Below are 19771 nucleotides of genomic sequence, written 5' to 3'. Positions count from 1 at the left end.
CCTCTAAGTAATCTGGGTCATTGTCCACTCCCGCACCCTCAGAATAGGCCACTGGCACCTCTACATACTGGGACTCCCAGTCCTCCCCAACTTCTTTACTCGATTCCCCCCACCCTAGGCCTAGAAGTGTTCATACGCGGTCAATTTGTGCGGGGCCATAGATTGCGCAACCTTTGGCGCCCCCCCCCCCCCCCCCGTGTCAGCCGGTTGAGAAGTGTGGCTATAACCCGGGGGTGCGCCAACATTCCTGGGTGCACAATCAAGCCCTGCCCAACCCGCTCCAGGTCCATCGCAGTCAATGGCACCAGGCCCAACTGCGCTGCTAAAGCGTTGGCAGACTGGCACCATTTTCCCCCGAACTCCCAGGGAACAGGGCGGAAACATCTCTGTACCAGTGCCCTCAGCTCGTCAAGGGCTCGCTCATCATCTCTAACCTCTTGGGGCAGGTTCAGAGACCGGGCAATGTCCCTTAAGAACCGGACAGTGCGGTCCGCCCATCTCTATGCCTTCTGGGCAATGAGACACCAGGATGTGTCTATCCATAGGGGAACATCTATTAAAAGTAGCATTACAATCTGCAACTAATCAGTGACGAATACCCCGCCGACGCGGCCGGGGTGGTCGACGTTCAGGAATAGGGGATGGGTCTGGATCAGCTTCTGGCCGGTCCTCTTCAGGGCGTTGACTCGTTTCTGCTTCAGTCTCCTCCGACCAGCTCTCGGCCAACAACTGTAGCTCTTCTGCCATCATATATAGTATTAAAGGAAGATTCTGCAAGACAGACATCATAAAATTAATCAATTGTACCCCCCGCTTATTGAGCGGGAGCAACATTAGCACCTCTCAACTGGCTGTACCCTTAACCTTAAAGCTACCATCGTGACCCCTAATCCAACCCCTCTAACCCCCGAACCTATTCGACCACCAGGGTGCAGTCAGGGCAGTAATATGTTTGCAATTCCCTGACCTCCTCATCTCCCCTACCCACACAACCGGGGTGAAACCAATCTTAACATCGGTCACACTGTACCATAAGACCCACGGGAGTTCTTGTCTTACACACACAATACTCATATCGTTTGCGTTTGCCACCCTGTCTCTTTCGCCCCTGGCTCTTCGAAGCCTGAAGCTGTTGTGATGTTTCCGGGGCAACCCGAGCCCGGCTCCGAGTCCCCATGAACGGCGCGTTTATCCGATTCTCGGTCTTCGGCCCTACGGATTCTTCGCCACGTATGTCGCTTTTCTCTGATGGCGATGGCTTCGATTCCTCCCCTGCTGGTTCTGTGATGAAACGCATACGGGCCTGATAGTCGCGTATCCACTTGGGCAGTTCACGTGCCTGACAGATTTTTAGCTTGTCGTGATGCAGAATTAGCACATCTCGGCGAGTTCGCACCTCATAGATAGTGTCAGACTTCACAGCTATCACAACCCCGGGGCCCAGCCAGACCGATTCTATTTTCTTGCCTGCGTTACGGCGCCAATAAACTAGATCCCCTACTTTATACTGCCGTTCGCGAGTGTGAAGATGGTAGTCTCTCTTCATCGAATTTTGAGCGGTGCGCAATTTTGCCCTGGCCAACTCGTGAGACTCCCTGAGCTTTTTTTTCTAAATTCGCTACATAGGTGTCCACCTCTCCTCCCCCCCCCCCATTTTGATCTAATTCCCCCGGGGGAGGCCTAAACTGCAGAGTTGCGGGGCTATTCACTTCGCGCCCTAACATTAAACGATTTGGGGTATATCTATGGTGTGTCTATTTACCGCAGACCGTAATGCGCCCGCTAAGATACCCAGATGTTTGTCCCAAGACTTTGCCTGATTGTATAAGTAACAACGGACTGCGTCCATCAGGGTGCGGTTATACCGCTCGACCTGACCGTTGCCAGAGGGTCTATTCGGGGTCGTACGCGACTTATGAATCTGCAGAAGACTACAGACCTTTCGGAACAATTCACTTTCAAAATTTCGCCCCTGATCAGTAAAAATTTCAAAAGGATACCCAAACCGGACGAAAAATTCCATGATTGCAGCCCGAGCTGTTACATCAGCCGTCTGTGAGGGGAGTGGCACACACTCAACCCACTTCGTGAAACTGTCTACCATCATTAAGATATACATGGATCGTAGACATCACCTCCTGCCGTAAACTACTCGGAACCAAGAGCCTGTCAGGGTCAGGAGAACCAACTCTCCAGATAACTCCCTCTTTATCCATCCTAAACTGCCCCCGCTCCAAGTAGTAGCATTTTTCCTCTGGCCCAGACAGAATAATCTCACTATCCTGAGGCACAATTCCTGACTCCAGGGACCCTACCAGCCAGCGAAAAGCAGGTTCATCTCTCTGTTTCCTCGCTATTTTCTCTGAATTATACGAAGAAAGAGATATACCCCTTGGTCAGATACCTCTGCCGATAAGTCAGAACCACCTCCAGACAACTGCCGTACAGCCCGCCCTACTAGACCATGAGCCTCTTCACTTACGAACTGTGGCTTGGTACACGCCTCAGAGAACACTACCATGCACACCCTGGGGACCTGACTTTCCCCTCATCCCACATCCTCATATGACTGCTCTAATGGCCCCTCACTAAAGAACTCCCGGCAAGCTGGAGGCAATCCAACTGGCGAGGGTTGAACTTCAGGAAACCCCGTCTGGGTGTTTTCCTCTGAGAACAGGGATGCAAGAGGTATCACATCGTCTCCCTCACTTGAGAAATCCTGCCATCGCTCATGCGCACGCCGGCAGTAGTGACAACCACCACAAGGCAAATCCTTAAGCGCAACTGTCAGGCCCAAGGGCCCACACGGCTGAATCATATCTCGAGAGAGAGCGTCCGCATTAAGATGCTTTTTGCCCGGCCGGTGAATGATTGTCATGTCATACTGTCTGAGTTCCTCAAGCCACCGTGCTATTTGTCCCTCTGGGTGACGAAAGTTAATTAACCAGGTCAAGCTATGATGATCTGTGCGCGCGGTGAACTTCCGACCAAGGAGGTAATGTCGGAACTGACGGGTAAACCTGACTACCGCAAGCAACTCTTTACGAGTAGTACAGTACCGACGCTGCTCGGTGGATAACACGGAACTTGCATACCCTATTGTTCGCTCACACCTATCCTGAATTTGACACAATTCCCCGCCAATGGCGAGGTCTGAGGCGTCAGTATCCAAAATGAACTGCCCCTCCTGGGTCGGTATAGCCAATACTGGGGGGCTAGTCAGACGCGATATCAGGTCTCGAAAGGCTTGTTCTTGTTCACTTTCCCACCGGAAGGCAGCCTTGCCCGTGATGGCATATAGCGGGGCTGCAACTTCTGAAAAATGAGGGATAAAGTTCCGGTGATAATTCGCGAACCCTAAGAATCTCTCAACTGCATTGGTGTTTACGGGTCTTGGCCAGTCTCGAACTGCTTCAATATATAGGTCACCCATTTCAACCCCCTCCGAGCTCACCGAACGACCTAGACACTCAACTTTTTGCCGGAAGAACTCGCATTTCCTTGGCTTGAACTTAAGGCCATACTGGCGGAATCTCTCGAATACTTGACGCAAGTTGTCCAAATGTGCTCGAGTGGACTCTCCGAGAATGAGAACGTCATCCAGGAAGGCCAGGGATATCTTCCAATTTAACCGGTGAAGGACGAGATTGATAGCCCGGGCAAACGTAGCCGGAGCATTGCAAAGGCCAAACCCCATCCTTGTGAACTCGAAAAGCCCATACTTAGTTATGAACGCTGTCTTTTTCCGATCCTCGGGGTTGACCTTAATCTGCCAATACGCCGCGTTGGCATCGAGTTTTGAAAACCAGAGGTTACCCGCTAGCGTGTCGAGGCACTCCTCGATGAGTGTGAGCGGGTAGGTGTCTTTTACGGTCACCTTGTTCAGCGCTCGATAATCAACGCACCACCGCACAGAACCGTCTTTCTTCCTTATCAGCACGGGGGCGGCTGCCCAATCCGATGTTGATGGTTGTATTACCCCTGCGGCCAGCATACGGTCTAAGTGTCCCTCTTCCTCCCCTTGAAAGACCGCTGGGGTCCTGCGCATGCGTTGCTTAACAGGCCGTGCCTCTCCAGTTTCGATGTGATGCTCGATAGCTGCGAACTCGCCCAGGTCTAAATCACTAACGGCGTATACATCTGAGTACTGTTTTATAAGCCGCACCGCCTCATCGCGCACGTCAGGCGGATCATTACTCCGAATGTCATCGAGTATCCCTTTGATGTGACTGGGTACTTCGGAAGAACTTTCCGTACTGACCTGTCTCACCGACGCCTCAGGAGTCCCTACTTCAGTCGCGAGCGCCGCGGTGGCTAAGGGCTGACCCTGCCGAAAAATGTGCGCCCTTGGCGTGAGATTCATGAGGCACTACTTGCCCCTTTTTCCGGACTTGTTGAAAGACCTCGACGGAATTACCCCTACCGGAAATCCATCTAAGGGCTCAAGAACAAATTCAGAGATCTCATCAGTTATCTCACAATCAATCACCCCCACTGACAATTGAGGTAGACGCACGCGACGCACCGAGACAGCTTGCAGGGAGAGAGAGTTTGAATTTGCCTTAAACATGGGCTGTATCGTCAGACTTGCCCCGACGCGGAATTCCCCTGTGCTACAGTGCAATTGAACTCCATGCTCCTGCATAAAATCAGGAGCATTTCATCTTGAAGTGGGGCAACATACACAAGATGTCTTAACTGAGTCCCCCCTATCTCTATAACAGCATTCCCTAGAGAACCCACAGCCATGGTTGCCATGGCCCCAGCGAGGTTGACATAGATACTAGTGGAAATCTCAGGACGCGGACATCTTATCATAAACCCGCTGTGCTATGATTGTAATCTCAGCTGCAGTATCGACCACCGCGCTCACCAGGACACCATTGACCTTGATCGATATGCGCCACGCACTTTCCCCATAGCCAAGGCCCCCGACCTAACTGATGACACAATTCGAGTGGCCAACCCTACTGTTGGAGTTTCTGAGAATTGTACCTGCCTACCATCAGCCTGTTTACTGGTACGCTGGCCCTGACGGTGTGGTGAATCAAGCCGCTGTCGATTTGGGCACTCTCTCCGAAAATGCCCCTGCTGATTGCATGCATAGCACAACCCAGACCCCCGCTGACGGCTGCGAGTAGTAAGTGAAGAACCCCCCTGAGCCCCCACGGGTGTCATGTTCCCTCTGTTCCTGGCCAAACTAGAGTGTGCGACTCTTGTCTTGGTGAAACATCATGCCTTACTGAATTGTAGGAATCATTACGCGGTGCGGGCGAGGGAGGTCGGAGGGAAGTGTCTCAACCTCCAGCAGTAGCTGGGAGCGGTCAGGGCGAAACATCCCAGCTGAGGCCCAAAGTCTACACTTCCCTCCGACCTTCCTAGGGTCCCCAATGACATGTTCTCCCTAACTAATGGGTAAGCAGCCCTAACTTGCTATCAACTGTGGCACTCCGTGGTGCCGGAGTACTGAAGGTGACATTGTACCCCTGCCCCAGGGATGAGTGCGAGTGGCTATGGGTTCCAGAGGGCTCCGAACAAGAATGCATAACCCCCGTGTGAGATGACAGACTCTCGAGCACAGGTGTATCTTGGACTGCCCCATCATACAAGGGTTCCCCCCAGGGCACGGCCCCCTTACTCTGACGGGCATGGGCCCCGACATGGCTGTCCGAGGCATGGGTTCCCCCACTGCCTCCAGCACCCCCTGGGCCTGACACTACGAGGGAGAACCACCCCCATGAGGGCCACCCTCCCCCATGCTACCTGGTGTCACCTGAGCAGTGCTCACAGTGTTTTCAGCCCTGGGAACGCTAGCATCCACTGGAGGGTGTCCAGTGTCTACACTCCCCTGACCCACAGATCGCGAGCTCACTTCTGCCTCTGGCGGCAGGTTATCTTGTGCTTTATCCCTGGGACTTGATCCCTGAGAGTGAATCCCCCCCCCCCCAAGGACCCTGACATCCCCACCAACAGTTGCGTAATCTGGGCCATCTGGGATTCTAAAGCTCCAACCCGTGCCTGCAATTCAGACACAGCTTGGTCCCCTCGGGCATACTCTCTGGCTTCATGCCTTGCCACAATTACAGGGTCCCTCTGTCCTGCCCAAACATTACCCTGTTCTCCCTCAGCTGTCCCCAATACATTTGTTTCCCTTACAGCCTCACCTCTGTTCACCTCCCTGGTAGGGGACATATCTACTTCCCCTACCACAATGCTATCTTCAACTGTCCGGGCCTGAGGAGTACTGTAAACCGGTGGCCTAAATGGGGAAACAAATCCGAACAGTTGCTCAAATCTGTCAGGTACAGTGCCCCCCATAGCATCCATATCCCTTCCCTGGGCCCCAGCTAAACCAGCCGGCTTAGCTCCCTTACCCCCCCCCCCCCCCCAGGACACCCATGCCACTCCTTTTCCAGGAACCGCCCCTACCTAACCCACATGACCCCTGACCATCCGCCATTTTCCCCCCACAACCAATATCAACAAATGTATAATTAACAGCTAGTCACCGCCGTTGCCTAGCACGGCTATTTACATATGCAAAAATACAATTTAACTTAACAAAAAATTAAACATTACATATAATTTATAGAAATTAACACATGGTCGAACCGCGCGGTGTCCCCTAGGCACCGCGCCGGTCCAAACTGAGCGCTAGAAATCCTACCGGCGACGCCAATGAAGTGATTTCTGCGGTCAATAAACAAGTAACAAATCGCTTATAAGTGAAAAACAGGTATATTCTTGAGATAACAACTATAAAATAGAGACAATCAACACCAGACCTTCTCGTGGCTTCTCTGTCGATATCCCCGGGAAAAAGAGGCAGAAACCCGCGAATAGGACGCCGAGCCCGATAGAAAATAGAACGGAAGTTAACCCCCCCCCCCCAATATACTACATGTTTGACTATTCCTCGGATCCTAGAAATGTCACGTTAATTGCATGCACTCTATAACGAATCGCAATAACGTTGAAGCTCACTGGAACTTCGTAAACATTACCATGGGCGCAGCCATTTTCATTGTGACGTCATCGATTCGGAAGTCACTAAATAAGGAATTTCCACGGTGGCGTGATGTGTTTCCGGATAGATATTGGATCCGTTCCTGTGCGAAAATTCTCCTCGCTAGGTGAATACTTTTCACAGGTCGCTATGAGAATTCTTTCACAGGTCGCTAGCTAAATTTCTTCACAAATCACTAGCTGAATATTTTACATAGGCTTCAAATAAACCCTCACAGACAGGATAATACGATGTGCACAAATATATGGAAAAAATTTTTGCGGTAAAGGAAATCACAACAGGCATACATTAATCACCGGGAATTTTTTTCTAAACGGCGCTCTGGAGTCCCAACGTGGGCGCCATTGTCTAGGGATAGCTGATATATTATATTCTGGGCTACATTTGGGAACAATTAAGAACTCCAAGGCCTTTTGTGGAAATGACGCTTTGGATATTTATTCAAGGTTATATTTGTGTATCAATTAAATCTTTCCACAAGAACAACTCGGTGATCTTTAATCATATACAATTACAATATTACTAAAACACTCTCATTCTCTACATTCACTCATTAAATTTATCTTTAGTTAAATAATATTTAAATTACATATATTTGATTAAAATGACTCACCAAGTATAACAGCAAAATGAACTAATATAATAGTCGGATTGAAAAGCTATGAAGCTTAATAATACAACCTGTCCTGGGTGGCGTCGTGATTCTAAATCAAAGTTCGTGCTAAAAATTAGATTATGCAAACGGACATGCGCACTCACTCACTCAAACCCGAAAAAACCAGTCTAACACACCCATTCATTCACTGATCCACCCGCCAAACGTAACCACGTGACCTCTCGTACTACTGTCATACTATGATTGTATGAATGAATGAAGCGGCGTGATTGTAAACAAATGAACAATGGGAAATGAAAACATGAAATACTGAAATAAATGAACGCAAATATGAATACTTATTAATTGAAATAATTAATCCTGTGACATACAGGACATGTAATGTGCAAATAATATTATGCACCTTCCAATATTAAATAAGAGGGGTGTGGTAAGAAGTTAAACTCTGTTTACTGATATTAATCAAACAGATTACTTAATACATTTTTTTAAACAGTCTTTTTAATAATACATATAAAGAAATTGATAGAAGGTGTTGTGCTCCCTTTAAATTCATTTTCACACTTTATATATACGTAACAATAGAAAATTAAACAATATTATGACAAGTTGTCAATCCTTATAATTGTTTTCTTCTGTAGTTAGATATTTGCGTCTGACTTATTATTATAGAAATTTTCATTTTTGCGGGAAATGGCTCTACTTTTTATGTCATATATGTATATAAAATTACGTCATAATACCATTACCTGTCATGGATTCAATATTTGAATTCTGAAAATGCGACACAAAGGAAGGATCATCTCTGCAAAAACTAGTAAGAAGTTATTCAATTTAAAACTTTTCAACAAAAAATAAGAAGAGGAAAGTGTTGAAGAAAATCAGACAACAGAAGAGTTCGACAGTCAGGCCAATGTATGGAACGGGGAAAGAAGAGTGATAGAACTAGACATTTTGATCGAGGGTCCTTTAAGACTCGAATGGTGTGTCACTGAGAGGAAATATGGTCTAGCCTCCATTTTTTACATAAAGTGTTCGGAATGCAATGGCATCAGCCCAGTATATACGGAGGAAAAGCACAACACAGCAAACAAGTCTGATTAAAAACCGTTCCTTTCTCTTTACATTCAGTAAAGTTAAAGGGTGGTTTAAATCAAACTGCATCGACAATTTCATCATTGACACATTCATGTCCTCTTATTTAGCATTTGTTTTGTGTAAAGGTATGTGTCCATATCTCCTATCTCGTATTTTAAACATATTGAAATAGTCCAATTTCTGATACGTCAGGAAAGGGTTTCCTTACCTTTCAGGAGAAACGAAAGTAAGAGACAAGTAAAGGAAGTATAATGATTTCACATTGACGATTTACAATGTCCGCAGAAAGTAAGAAATCTACGTCCTCCCGACTCATAGTGACCGCAATAGATATTGGAACAACACATTCGGGATATGCTTATTCTTTTAGATCAGACTGGACATGTGTTTTAACAAACGAATGGGAAGATCAAGAATTAATGGCGTCACTTAAGGTCCCAACTGCTCTCCTATTAAATCCAGACAAATCGTTTAATTCTTTTGGATATAATGCCGAGAAAACCTACGCAGATATTACCACAGACGGCGATGATGATGGCCGATCGTTAAAGGAGTACTATTTTTTTCATCGATTTAAGAAAATGCTGAAAGCGACTTTTACAAAGGTTTGTAAATACTTATTTAAGAATTTAAAAAAATTAAATTCATTATAATGTTGGTATTTCACTTCCTAATTATGAAACATGTATTAAATTTCTTCTAAAGAGGGTTCATAGAAAGACAACTTGCAAGGACAAAAACGGACGGGAAGCAAAGGCACTGCTTATATTCACTCTCAGCATAAGATACCTAAAGGATCATCTTTTAGGAGTTTTAAGAAGAAAACTTGGCGATAAAATAAATGCCGATGACATTGATTTTGTTCTTACGGTCCCAGCAATTTGGAGCAAGACAACAAAAGTGTTTATGCGAGAAGCTGCCATTCAGGTGAGGCAATGACTTTTACACTCAATCTTATAAAAATTATACAACCTTTGCGCTCCTGTATTTGATATGTCGATGTGAGCCTACTTCTCACAGCGTCAAATCAAATACGACTGCGTGAAATATCAAATTTTAATTAGATTGTTTTACACTGTAAGTATAATACATACATTATCACAAATTTCGAAATTAAATATCGTATAAGACCACCTTACGTAGGTGATAGCGTTACAGCACCTTCGATGTTAAAATTTGAGCCAATGGTGTTATAGCGTGATATAATTTAATGCAATAACGATGACGTTGTTGCACAATATTACTTATTAGGTTTGTTACTGACTGTTTAAATAAATTTGTGTGGTCGGTAAAGTCCATAGAAGGCGAGGCGGAGCCAAAGTTTGATATGTAAACAAACGTTTGTGTAGAAAATCAGTTCAAATAACGTTACGTCCGCCATGTTGCGCTATAAATTTTGACGCTTGCCTTTTAAAGAAATTTGTAAGGCAGCCACGTGACGCGTTTCATCCAATGACGTCGCGACATTCTAGTCCGAGGCAAAACAATAGTTGCTATGACGTTGATATAATTTAATTCTGGTTGTAACGTGCTTTCTGATTGGCTTAAAAATTATTTTTATATCGTATAAAGAATGTTGCCTACGTCATAGTAAGACTAACGTCAAAAACGTATCAATACGCCTGACGTTACGTTTGAATTTTGTACAATTTTACGTCATTTTAAAGATCAAATGACAAGTTTATCTACAATGAAGAGTAAAAAAAAATTAAATTATAAGCAATAAATTCAATATTTATTAGTTTTATACGATATAAAATGGTTTGAAACAGTTTACGCTTTTTTATAAACCGCTTCGCGGTTTATAAAGCGTAAACTGCCCCAAACCATTTTACAATGAATTCAATATTTATTAGTTTTATACGATATAAAATGGTTTGAAACAGTTTACGCTTTTTTATAAACCGCTTCGCGGTTTATAAAGCGTAAACTGCCCCAAACCATTTTATATCGTATAAAACAAATAAATATTGAATTCATTCCTTAAAAAATAGCTCGATAAGGATCGAAGCGACGATGATGATTAAGCAATAACGCAATGACGATGGTCCACCGCAACAAAACCTACGCGAAACAGCATTGCTTATTCGTTGTTTTCTTTTCACCGTTTTTTCTTCAAATATTCTTCAAATAATGCAATCTTTGAGACTATGTTTGATGAAAAAGGTTGCATGGCTCTATAAAGCTGTTATTAGTTAATGTATCAGTTGCCACTGTAACAGAACTTTAAGACGACAAATGGCAGACTATTCACAATGTACAATAATTGTATAATTTTAGATACCTAAAACTGTTAAGGTGGAATGCTAAACCAAATTTTTTATGGATTGTCAGAGTATCATTTCTAAAACATTATTTTGTTATTTAAAGAAGGATATATGTTCTGAAGTATTTTGTAGGTTTTTTGTATTTTTTATAAAAAAAAATTGGAAAGTCTGTTTTGACTGCGAGTAACACACTCTAGAGTTTAAAATTTAGTGTGAATAAGTGCTTGTTAATTGTATCTAAAAAATCATGTATAGTAAATTCAATAAAACGTATTATTTTTTTAAATAAAACTTTTTTGCTCATATTTTTCAAACCTATGGATAAAACCTTTAAAAAATTACGTCTTGTATAGACAAGAAATTTACGACAATCATTTTTAAAAAAGAAATTGAATCAAATTGGCGAATATTTAGAAGTATTGCTTATTTACAAGATTTTACTGATCCTGATTAAAAGAGAACTGATCCCTATCTATATTACAATAAAATATCAATTAACAATGTTTCTCCATTTGCAGCCAAGAAATCAGTTGAACCTAACTTTTCAGTTAATTTACAAACCACATGACAAGCAAGCATACTAGTTTTAGGGTGAAACTGCTATATATTTAAATTCTTCATCATTTGAGTCGGGACTTTACTGGACATGATTTATTTGATACCTATATCATGGATTTATTCACACCAAATCTCAATCTCTGCAGTGTATTTCTTGCAACCAAAAGAGATTTCAGCTTTCTCATAAAAATACAACAAAAATGTATGAAATAATTGAGAACATGTGTCCTTCTTTAAACAACGAAATTGTGTTTCAGAAATGATACTTAAACGATCTATAAAATAAAATGTTGGTGTAGCATTCCACCTTAACATCACTAACAAATTGTTATCAAACTCATTTCCCCATCATTTTCTGCTTTAACAATTATGACAGCACCGGTCTAAAAAGGGTTTTCTTGCAATAAAGTCTACTGAATTATGAAACATAAGAAAATCGATGAACATGCGTGGCCCCTAAATTTAGATGATTAATAAAATTGATCTTAGGTTTAATCGGATTTGTAGATGATAAAAATCAAATAAATCATTTATTAAATGCTCATACACATATTGCAATGTTTACTTTCTTAATTTAGGCTGGAATACCTGATAATCAGCTTGAAATTGTTCTTGAGCCGGAAGCAGCCTCAGTTTACTGCCATTTGATGCATTTAGACCATATCCAAGAAAATGACGAAACTAACAGATTTACTAGAAAGCAGGGAATAAAATATATGGTGTTAGACATTGGTAAGTGTAATTTCTGTGGCTACAGGCATTGCGATTTAGAAGCAAACCCCCTCCGGCTGTATAGACACAAGTGCATAAGTAAACAAAACAATAGACCCATGGGCCAGATCGCTCACGTGGACAACAGTTCCTTGTTTCATTATTTTTTGAAAAATTTAAGCATGAAACTCTTTAAGATTATTATAATATACATGTGATTATATTCTAAGATTTGACATTACATTAAAGAGACATGGTCACGATTTTGGTCATTTCCCCCTTTTCGTACTTCTATGTTGAGCTTTTAACCCATCTAAGGGCCAGAGTATTGGTTCGGTGGTCACAGTTTAAACAATTTTTAAAGCCTACACTATCTGTACCATTCTTGCATAGTAATCTCACACATTGTAGCCTTTTAGTTCTTGAGAAGTTTTTTAATCATTTTCCCTTTTATTTCTATGTTCAACTTTGAATCCCTCCTGTGGCCCTATTATTGCTCACGGTTTTATTTAAGAATCTAACCCAGGATGCTTGCATATTAATCTCACAATTTGTAGCTTTTAAGTCCTTGAGAAGAAGAATTATTTTAAAACAGTTTTCTCATATATTTCTATGTTAATAAATATTGAACCCCTCCTAGGGCCCCATAATTGTCCAGGGGCCACAATTTAGAATCTTCACTATATATCCAAGTAATAGCTGGCTATGAAGCTTGCCTGACTAAAAAAAATTATTCATTGGAAGCATGCATGTATCAATTAAACTATCTTATAATTTTTGCTTGTTATTATAAATTCATAAACGGAGGGTGCATATTTAAGACAAAACTTTGGTATTTTTCTTCGATCTAGTGCATGTACATGTATATCACTTAAAATTAAATCATTATATCAAATTATTTCAAGAATGTACATGTATCAAATAATTTCACGTAAGCTTGAAAGCGGAAGATAAAACAGTAAAATTTTAAATCGTATTTGCTATATTAAGATGCAAAATTAAAGGCATTTTTGTTGTTTTCAACCATAGGAAATAGGAAAGGATATTCATGCACGTAGCGTCGTTTTTAAAAGTGTGTGTGTGTGTGGGGGGGGGGGGGAGGCAGCTTCAACCAAAACATCGTGACAAACAATTAAAAAAGTGCGAAATTCTCAAAAACTATGAAAGAAAGAAAGAAAATCCTAATCCATGGGGGAAAGGGGTCAGTGTAAAATTCAATTCAATTAGAATTCCTTATTTTCAGTTGTATTAATTATAACGTGCTCTGAAAAAGTGGAGGGCATATCACTGACATATCCATTTTTCATGTGTAAAGTTAAGAAACGTGTCTGCTGCGAAAAATGATTGGGGGGGGGGGGTGCAGCACGTGCCTGTGATGTGTACACACGGTCTGCAGTGGAGTATTCTCATGTGATCCCAATTCGGACTTGTTTACCAATCGCCGCGCAAAAACTATGAATGAGACGGTGAACGAATGAGTTATTTTATAGCGCACAGTCCTGCTTAACCATTCACGCAATGGCCGAGGTTTGAATGATCTCTATTGGCATAAATCCATGGGGAGGGGGTCAAATAATTTTTTTTACATTTGTTTTGTAACATCTACAAATATTTTACTTTGGACCGAATGTTTTAGAAGAAATCTATCAAATTAACATACACACTTGACTAGCAATTGTTTAATGTAAGTTAAGTAAGACACCCGAGTTATATACCCTTTCAAGATGAATGAAATCGCCCAATTGATCTAAAATCGGAACACACCCCGCTTCGGCAATTTAGTTTCTTCAGTATTCCAGCTATTTGAATATATATTTGTTTTAATCCTTTCATGATTCTTTGTTAAGAATGATAATCCAACAGCAATTATTACTTACATTGTACCATAATAGAAAATATGTAACAACTTGTTGCAATGATCCTCATTTCCACCGTTTAAATGTGGCTAATCTAGTTTTAAATCAGGATTACTTGCATGGTGAACAGACCTTTTACATGAACACTCATGCTCACTGTTGTGTATTACATCTTATACACATATAACATTTTCATCAATCGTGAATGTAAATGTTAACACATTAAACATGCATCAGTTTATTTTTTTTATTAAAAAAATCTTGATATTTCTTGCTCCCATTACCTACACTGTTTCAGAAAAGGCAACTGTCAAACCTTAGATATGTCTGACGTCATGATGTTCCTTAGGATTTTCCCTGTTTCGCAATTATTTCCTTTGAAAAAAGGTTTTGCACTTCATTTTAAGAATTTACAATTCCCTTACCAGAAGGATATTTAGTATCAAGTTTTATTAAATTTGGCCCAGTGGTTCTAGAGAAGAAGTAAATAATGTGAAAAGCTTACAGACGGACGGACACACGGACGTACGTACGTACGACGGACAACATGTGATCAGAAAAGCTCACCTGAACCTTTGGTTCAGGTAAGCTAAAACCCAAAACAGATTTAAGGTACTTCATTACACCGAGACTTATACTTTTTAAGACACTACGTCACAAGATGGCGATTTAAATGTTTTGTTAAACTGTTTGTATCAATCGATTTAGATGTATATCGTCATAGCTCAGTGGTTAAAGTATCGGGCTTGTGAACCGCAGGTCATGAGTTCGAATCCACCTGGGGCTTTTGTTTATGTTTACTGAATGACATTTTTGAAAATATCATTTTTTATCTAAAATTGCACATTTTTTTTGCCTATTTGATATATGTACATCTTATCCACCATGCTTTCTATCATAATCAAGTTATTTTCTGCTGATTTGAGAAACTATTTCAAGGTGTAATGAGGCAACTTAAGGAAAGTTTCTAATCTTAAAAAAAAAAAAAAAAAAAAAATCGCTCACCTGAGCAACAAAAGCTATAATAAAACCAGCTTTATGGAGTCATTCACAAAATATATGGACAATATATATATTTAAATAGATGATATGCAAAAAAAAAAATCAAAATATTCTCCGAAATTCTTTTTAAGTTTAACATTGAGCCCCGTTTGTAACTGGATGATTTCATAGTCTTATCACAATTGAGCACTGCAGGTCTACAGAAGATTTAAAAGAACTGTTCATATAAATATTTACCTACATCAAACTGTGGCCTATGAATTGTCCAGGGACCAGAGTCTAAACAACTGAGAATCAACAAATGTTAAGATGCTTATATATAAGTAATATATGTGATAACATTTGAGTTAAATATGAGAATATTTTTTTAATTAAGATTTTTACCCCCCCCCCCGGCCCTACTGTGACCTCACCCTACCACTGGAATCATGGTTTGAACAAACTTGAATCTACACTACCTAAGGATGCCTCCACACAAGTTACAGTTTTTCCGGCCATTTGGTTTTAGAGAAGATTTTCCTCTGTTTATTTCAAAAGATTTGACCCTCATTTTACACCAACCCTACGCCCAAAGATCATGATTTGAACAAACTTAAATCTACACCACCTGAGGGTGCTCCTCACAAGTTACAGATTTTCTGGCCAATTGTTTTTGAGAAGAAGATTCTTAAAGATTTTCATATATATATTTTTCTATGTAAAAATTCGACCCCTCATTGTGGCTTAACCCTTCTGACTATCGGGGATCAAGATTTAAAGAGAGGCAGTACCTTATTAATTAAATGCATATACAATTTGAATGTTTACGAAGGGAATTCATTTAAGACAAATAAAATGCTATAATACCACTGCTTTTATAACACCTTAGTCCGTCAGATACATCACTTTCTTTATAGGGGCACGCTGTGATTGGTATTTAATGAAATCCTGGTTCAAATTAATTCGGTGGGATATTTCATAATCTGTTCTTACAGTACTATTAATTGTAGAAAAACGACTTTATTCTCTAAAATCTTGAAAAATTACTACAGGTTCTTTATCAGTCAGATGTCCACTACAACATATAACTCATAATAGCCAAAACCAGTTTCGACCGATGACATTTATTCACGCAAAATAACTCCCAGAAATATGAAATAAAACACAATTTAGAAGTTTAAGAATATCCATGACAGATATACATTGTAATTGAATAAATGTCCCTCTATGTATCAAATCTACTCCGCAAGTACATGTATGCACCTGAAAGCGTATAACGACATTCAAGGAAAGCGTACAGAATATGTACATGAATCATTTTCTTCGTGTTAAAATATATATGAAGTATATATATATATATTCAGTTTTGTCAATAGCTTTATATGAATATGAACGTTTGAAACAAAGTGCAAGATAGCAATATCTAGCAAGAGATTAATATTTGGTAGAATCTGAAAAATGTCAATTTCATTCGTTAATTTAGGCGGTACAACGGATATAACGGTTTACAAACTACAAGAAGATAAAGCAATTACGGAACTTGTGGCCGCTAGTAGTGAGGAATGGGGTGGAACCAATATTGATGAGGCCTACAGACAGTTCTTTGAGGACATATATGGAACTGATGTGCTCGAAACACTCAATAGTGATCCAGAATATTTCATCGATGATTTTGAATTTCGGTACTACTTAGAAAGTAAAAAGATAGAATCTTCAAGTTTCCGTTTTAATCATTGCACCAAAATACGCTTAGCTACGCCCTTAGTGCTACGTGAAATATTTTTAAAAATGCAAAGGAGTCAGAGGGTATCCCAAAATAACCTACTGAACGCTTTATTGGAAAAATCAAAATATCGTAATAAAAATATAACTGTTGAACCAGGAAAACTAAGAATGTCAAAAGATATTTATGAAAGTTTCTTTAATCCAACAATAGATAAACTCATCGCTCATTTGTCCAAAATGTTCAAAGATAAACTCTATTCAGATATTGAAACAGTTTTGATAGTCGGAGGCTTTTCTGAATGTCATTTAGTACAAGAGCAATTAAAGCGACATTTTGGAAACACCAAAAGTCTAGTTTTTCCACATGAAGCAAGTCTTTCTGTTTTGAAGGGAGCAGTGTATTCCGGTCACTGCAAAGACCTTATCTCGCACCGCGTCGCGATGTTTACTTTTGGGTTTCAAATTTGGCCAAAATTTGACAAATCCAAATATTCTCGTGATAGAAAGAAAATAGTGAATGGAAAAGAAAGATGTCGAGATGTATTCTTGAAGATGTTTACCAAAGGAGAACCCATTTCATTTGGAATGAAAAAATCTCTCTTTTTTAAACCGATGGTTCAGGTTGAAAATGTGCTTGAGTGTTGCATTTTTGTATCAAACCAGAGAGACCCCAAGTACACAGATGAACCGGGATGTGTAAAGATTGGTACGCTTTTGGTACCATTGCCGAATTTGGAACGTCAAAAAATTGTGGAAATCGAGGAATCAATCACCTATGGGGAGACCCAAATCAAAGTTTCTGCATACAATTGCAAAACTAAAGAGGAACATGAAATCGTAATTGATCTACTCTCACCGGACATAAATCTGCCAGATAATTAAATCAGAAAGCATACCGCTTTAGATGTTTCTTTTGATGATTAATATTTCAATAAGGCAGTAATAATGCATTGTGTTTTCATCTGACTATTGATCAACCGGTCTTGTATTGCATGAACTGTAGCATGTATCCAAATAATAGAATACTATAAAAACTGTCCGCCATGATAAGTCGTGAATTATAAACTTAATTCTGTTTGCTCAATTGTGATTGCATTTATTCATCATGTTCACTTTATATTTCTTTATTATCTATGAATTAATTGTTCCAATTATTAAGACATTGAACTATTTCGAACTCGAAACTTTGATCACATTTTAACTCCAGGCAACATGTTTTGTTTTTAACAGGCTTATTTTTAAAATTATTTCATTGGCAGGTTAAATACGACATCTGCAGCGAAATGTCAAGATTTTTTTTTTTATCTAAATACAACTTTCACAAAAGAAAGAACAGATACAAGTGATATAAGACATATAAACTTATAATAAATGTTGTTGATACATTTCTCTAATATAATATGATTATACAGGTGTATATACATTTTTGTACACAAGTGTACATTATCAGCAATATAATTTTATTATTGTCATGAAAGTTATTATTTTTGGGGGGTATATAATGGGGGCGAGGGGATGAGGGAGGAGTAGAAATTGGGTGATTTGTCCCTAAGTTTAAAAAGTAAATTCACTGACTTACTATAAATTAATCTTGCTCTTGTATGCTTGTACATACTTAATATACATGCATGTATGACATGTACATTGGCATAGACACAAACAAAATACACATGCATACATAACAAAGTTTGTTTCTACCAGCATATGATTTTGATTCAATTAATAATTAAAATGTCAAGATTAATATAAGGGAATTGACTACTTGCACAGAGTGTGAAAGGAAATCAGGTAAATCCAGGGATGGGGTATTTGAAAGAAGTATTTGTACTTGAGTGTAATTAATTACATTTGTCAAAGTAATTGGAAGTAATTTGTAATTGGGTCTCCCTTCAATTACAAGTAATTGAATGTATTTAAATACAAAAAATATCATGTATTTTCAATTACTTTTCAATTACATTTCAAATACTTTTTTTCAAGTTAAAAGTTTAAAAAGGTGTCATAATCAGTTCAGTTCTTCAATCAAATTCAGCTTTAAGCAGTATATTTTATCGGTACAACTAAATGTAAAAAATCATATGGATGTACAGGTATATAAGGATAACAGGAGAATAGCAGACAGAAATTTAATAATAATGTTTAGGTTGCATACCTGTTTTAAATGGGCCTGACAGTTGTGTTTATACACTAATTAAGTGGCTCATTATGTTTGATGTGTTTATACCACATGATTCTCTAGAAAATGTCTCATTTGTTAAGGCCTGAGTCCCTCTCAGTCCCTCTCGGTCATCCTTCGTAACAACTATAACAAATTCATTGTTTACTTTATTCTGTTTCTTTTTGTAAATCCTGCTTTTCTTATACTTTTGTATATAATTCTTCTGCACCTCATGTAACATTATATGTTATGAGTGAAATAAATGAACTTGAACTTGAACCTCTCATACCTTTACATACATTTAGTATAAAAAAGTCTTGTTCAGAACCAAACATGAATCCAAAGAGTAACCATACTTTAATGTAGCATTTCACTGCAGCATTAACATAGGTTATTAATTGCATAGGGGTTTTTTTCTGACGCAAAATTACCAAACTCGAATTCACTTATGGGCCCCGATAAAGAGTGAGGAATTAAAGATTTAAGTTAAGCATAAATTCTTATCTCACATCATCTATTGATATTTTAATCATAAGAATCTTCACGTCTTAGCGCTCAATTTAGTGTATATAAAAAGCACGAAGCTTTACAACATAGTAGGGGTCAGCCGACATTCGTGATTTTATATAAGACATCAAGGATGGGCATTCCTTTCAAAGCCGTTGTTTACCGCCAGCTTAACCGTGAACAAAATTGGGGAAAAGACGGAAGACGCATTATACATTTAGAAAATTTCTGTGAAAATAAGAAGTTTGTACAACATTAGGCAGGTAC

General features: G+C 39.8%; 1 protein-coding gene across 1 annotated transcript; it reads left to right on the top strand.

Annotated features, from left to right (window-relative positions):
• Positions 1-8973: 8973 nt before the first annotated feature.
• LOC117681500 (heat shock 70 kDa protein 12A-like) lies at positions 8974-18795 on the top strand. The gene is made up of 4 exons (XM_066076133.1): positions 8974-9346; positions 9447-9668; positions 12145-12298; positions 16598-18795. Exons 1-4 carry the CDS (start codon positions 9017-9019, stop codon positions 17719-17721), a joined length of 1830 nt encoding a protein of 609 aa, XP_065932205.1. The 5' UTR covers positions 8974-9016; the 3' UTR covers positions 17722-18795.
• The last annotated feature ends 976 nt before the right edge of the window (positions 18796-19771 follow it).

Source organism: Magallana gigas, chromosome 2, assembly GCF_963853765.1.
Source record: "Magallana gigas chromosome 2, xbMagGiga1.1, whole genome shotgun sequence".
In the NCBI taxonomy this organism is placed as follows: Eukaryota; Metazoa; Mollusca; class Bivalvia; order Ostreida; family Ostreidae; genus Magallana; species Magallana gigas.
The sequence above is the reverse complement of the archived record's forward strand: the minus strand, read 5'-3'. Positions and strand labels throughout refer to the sequence as shown.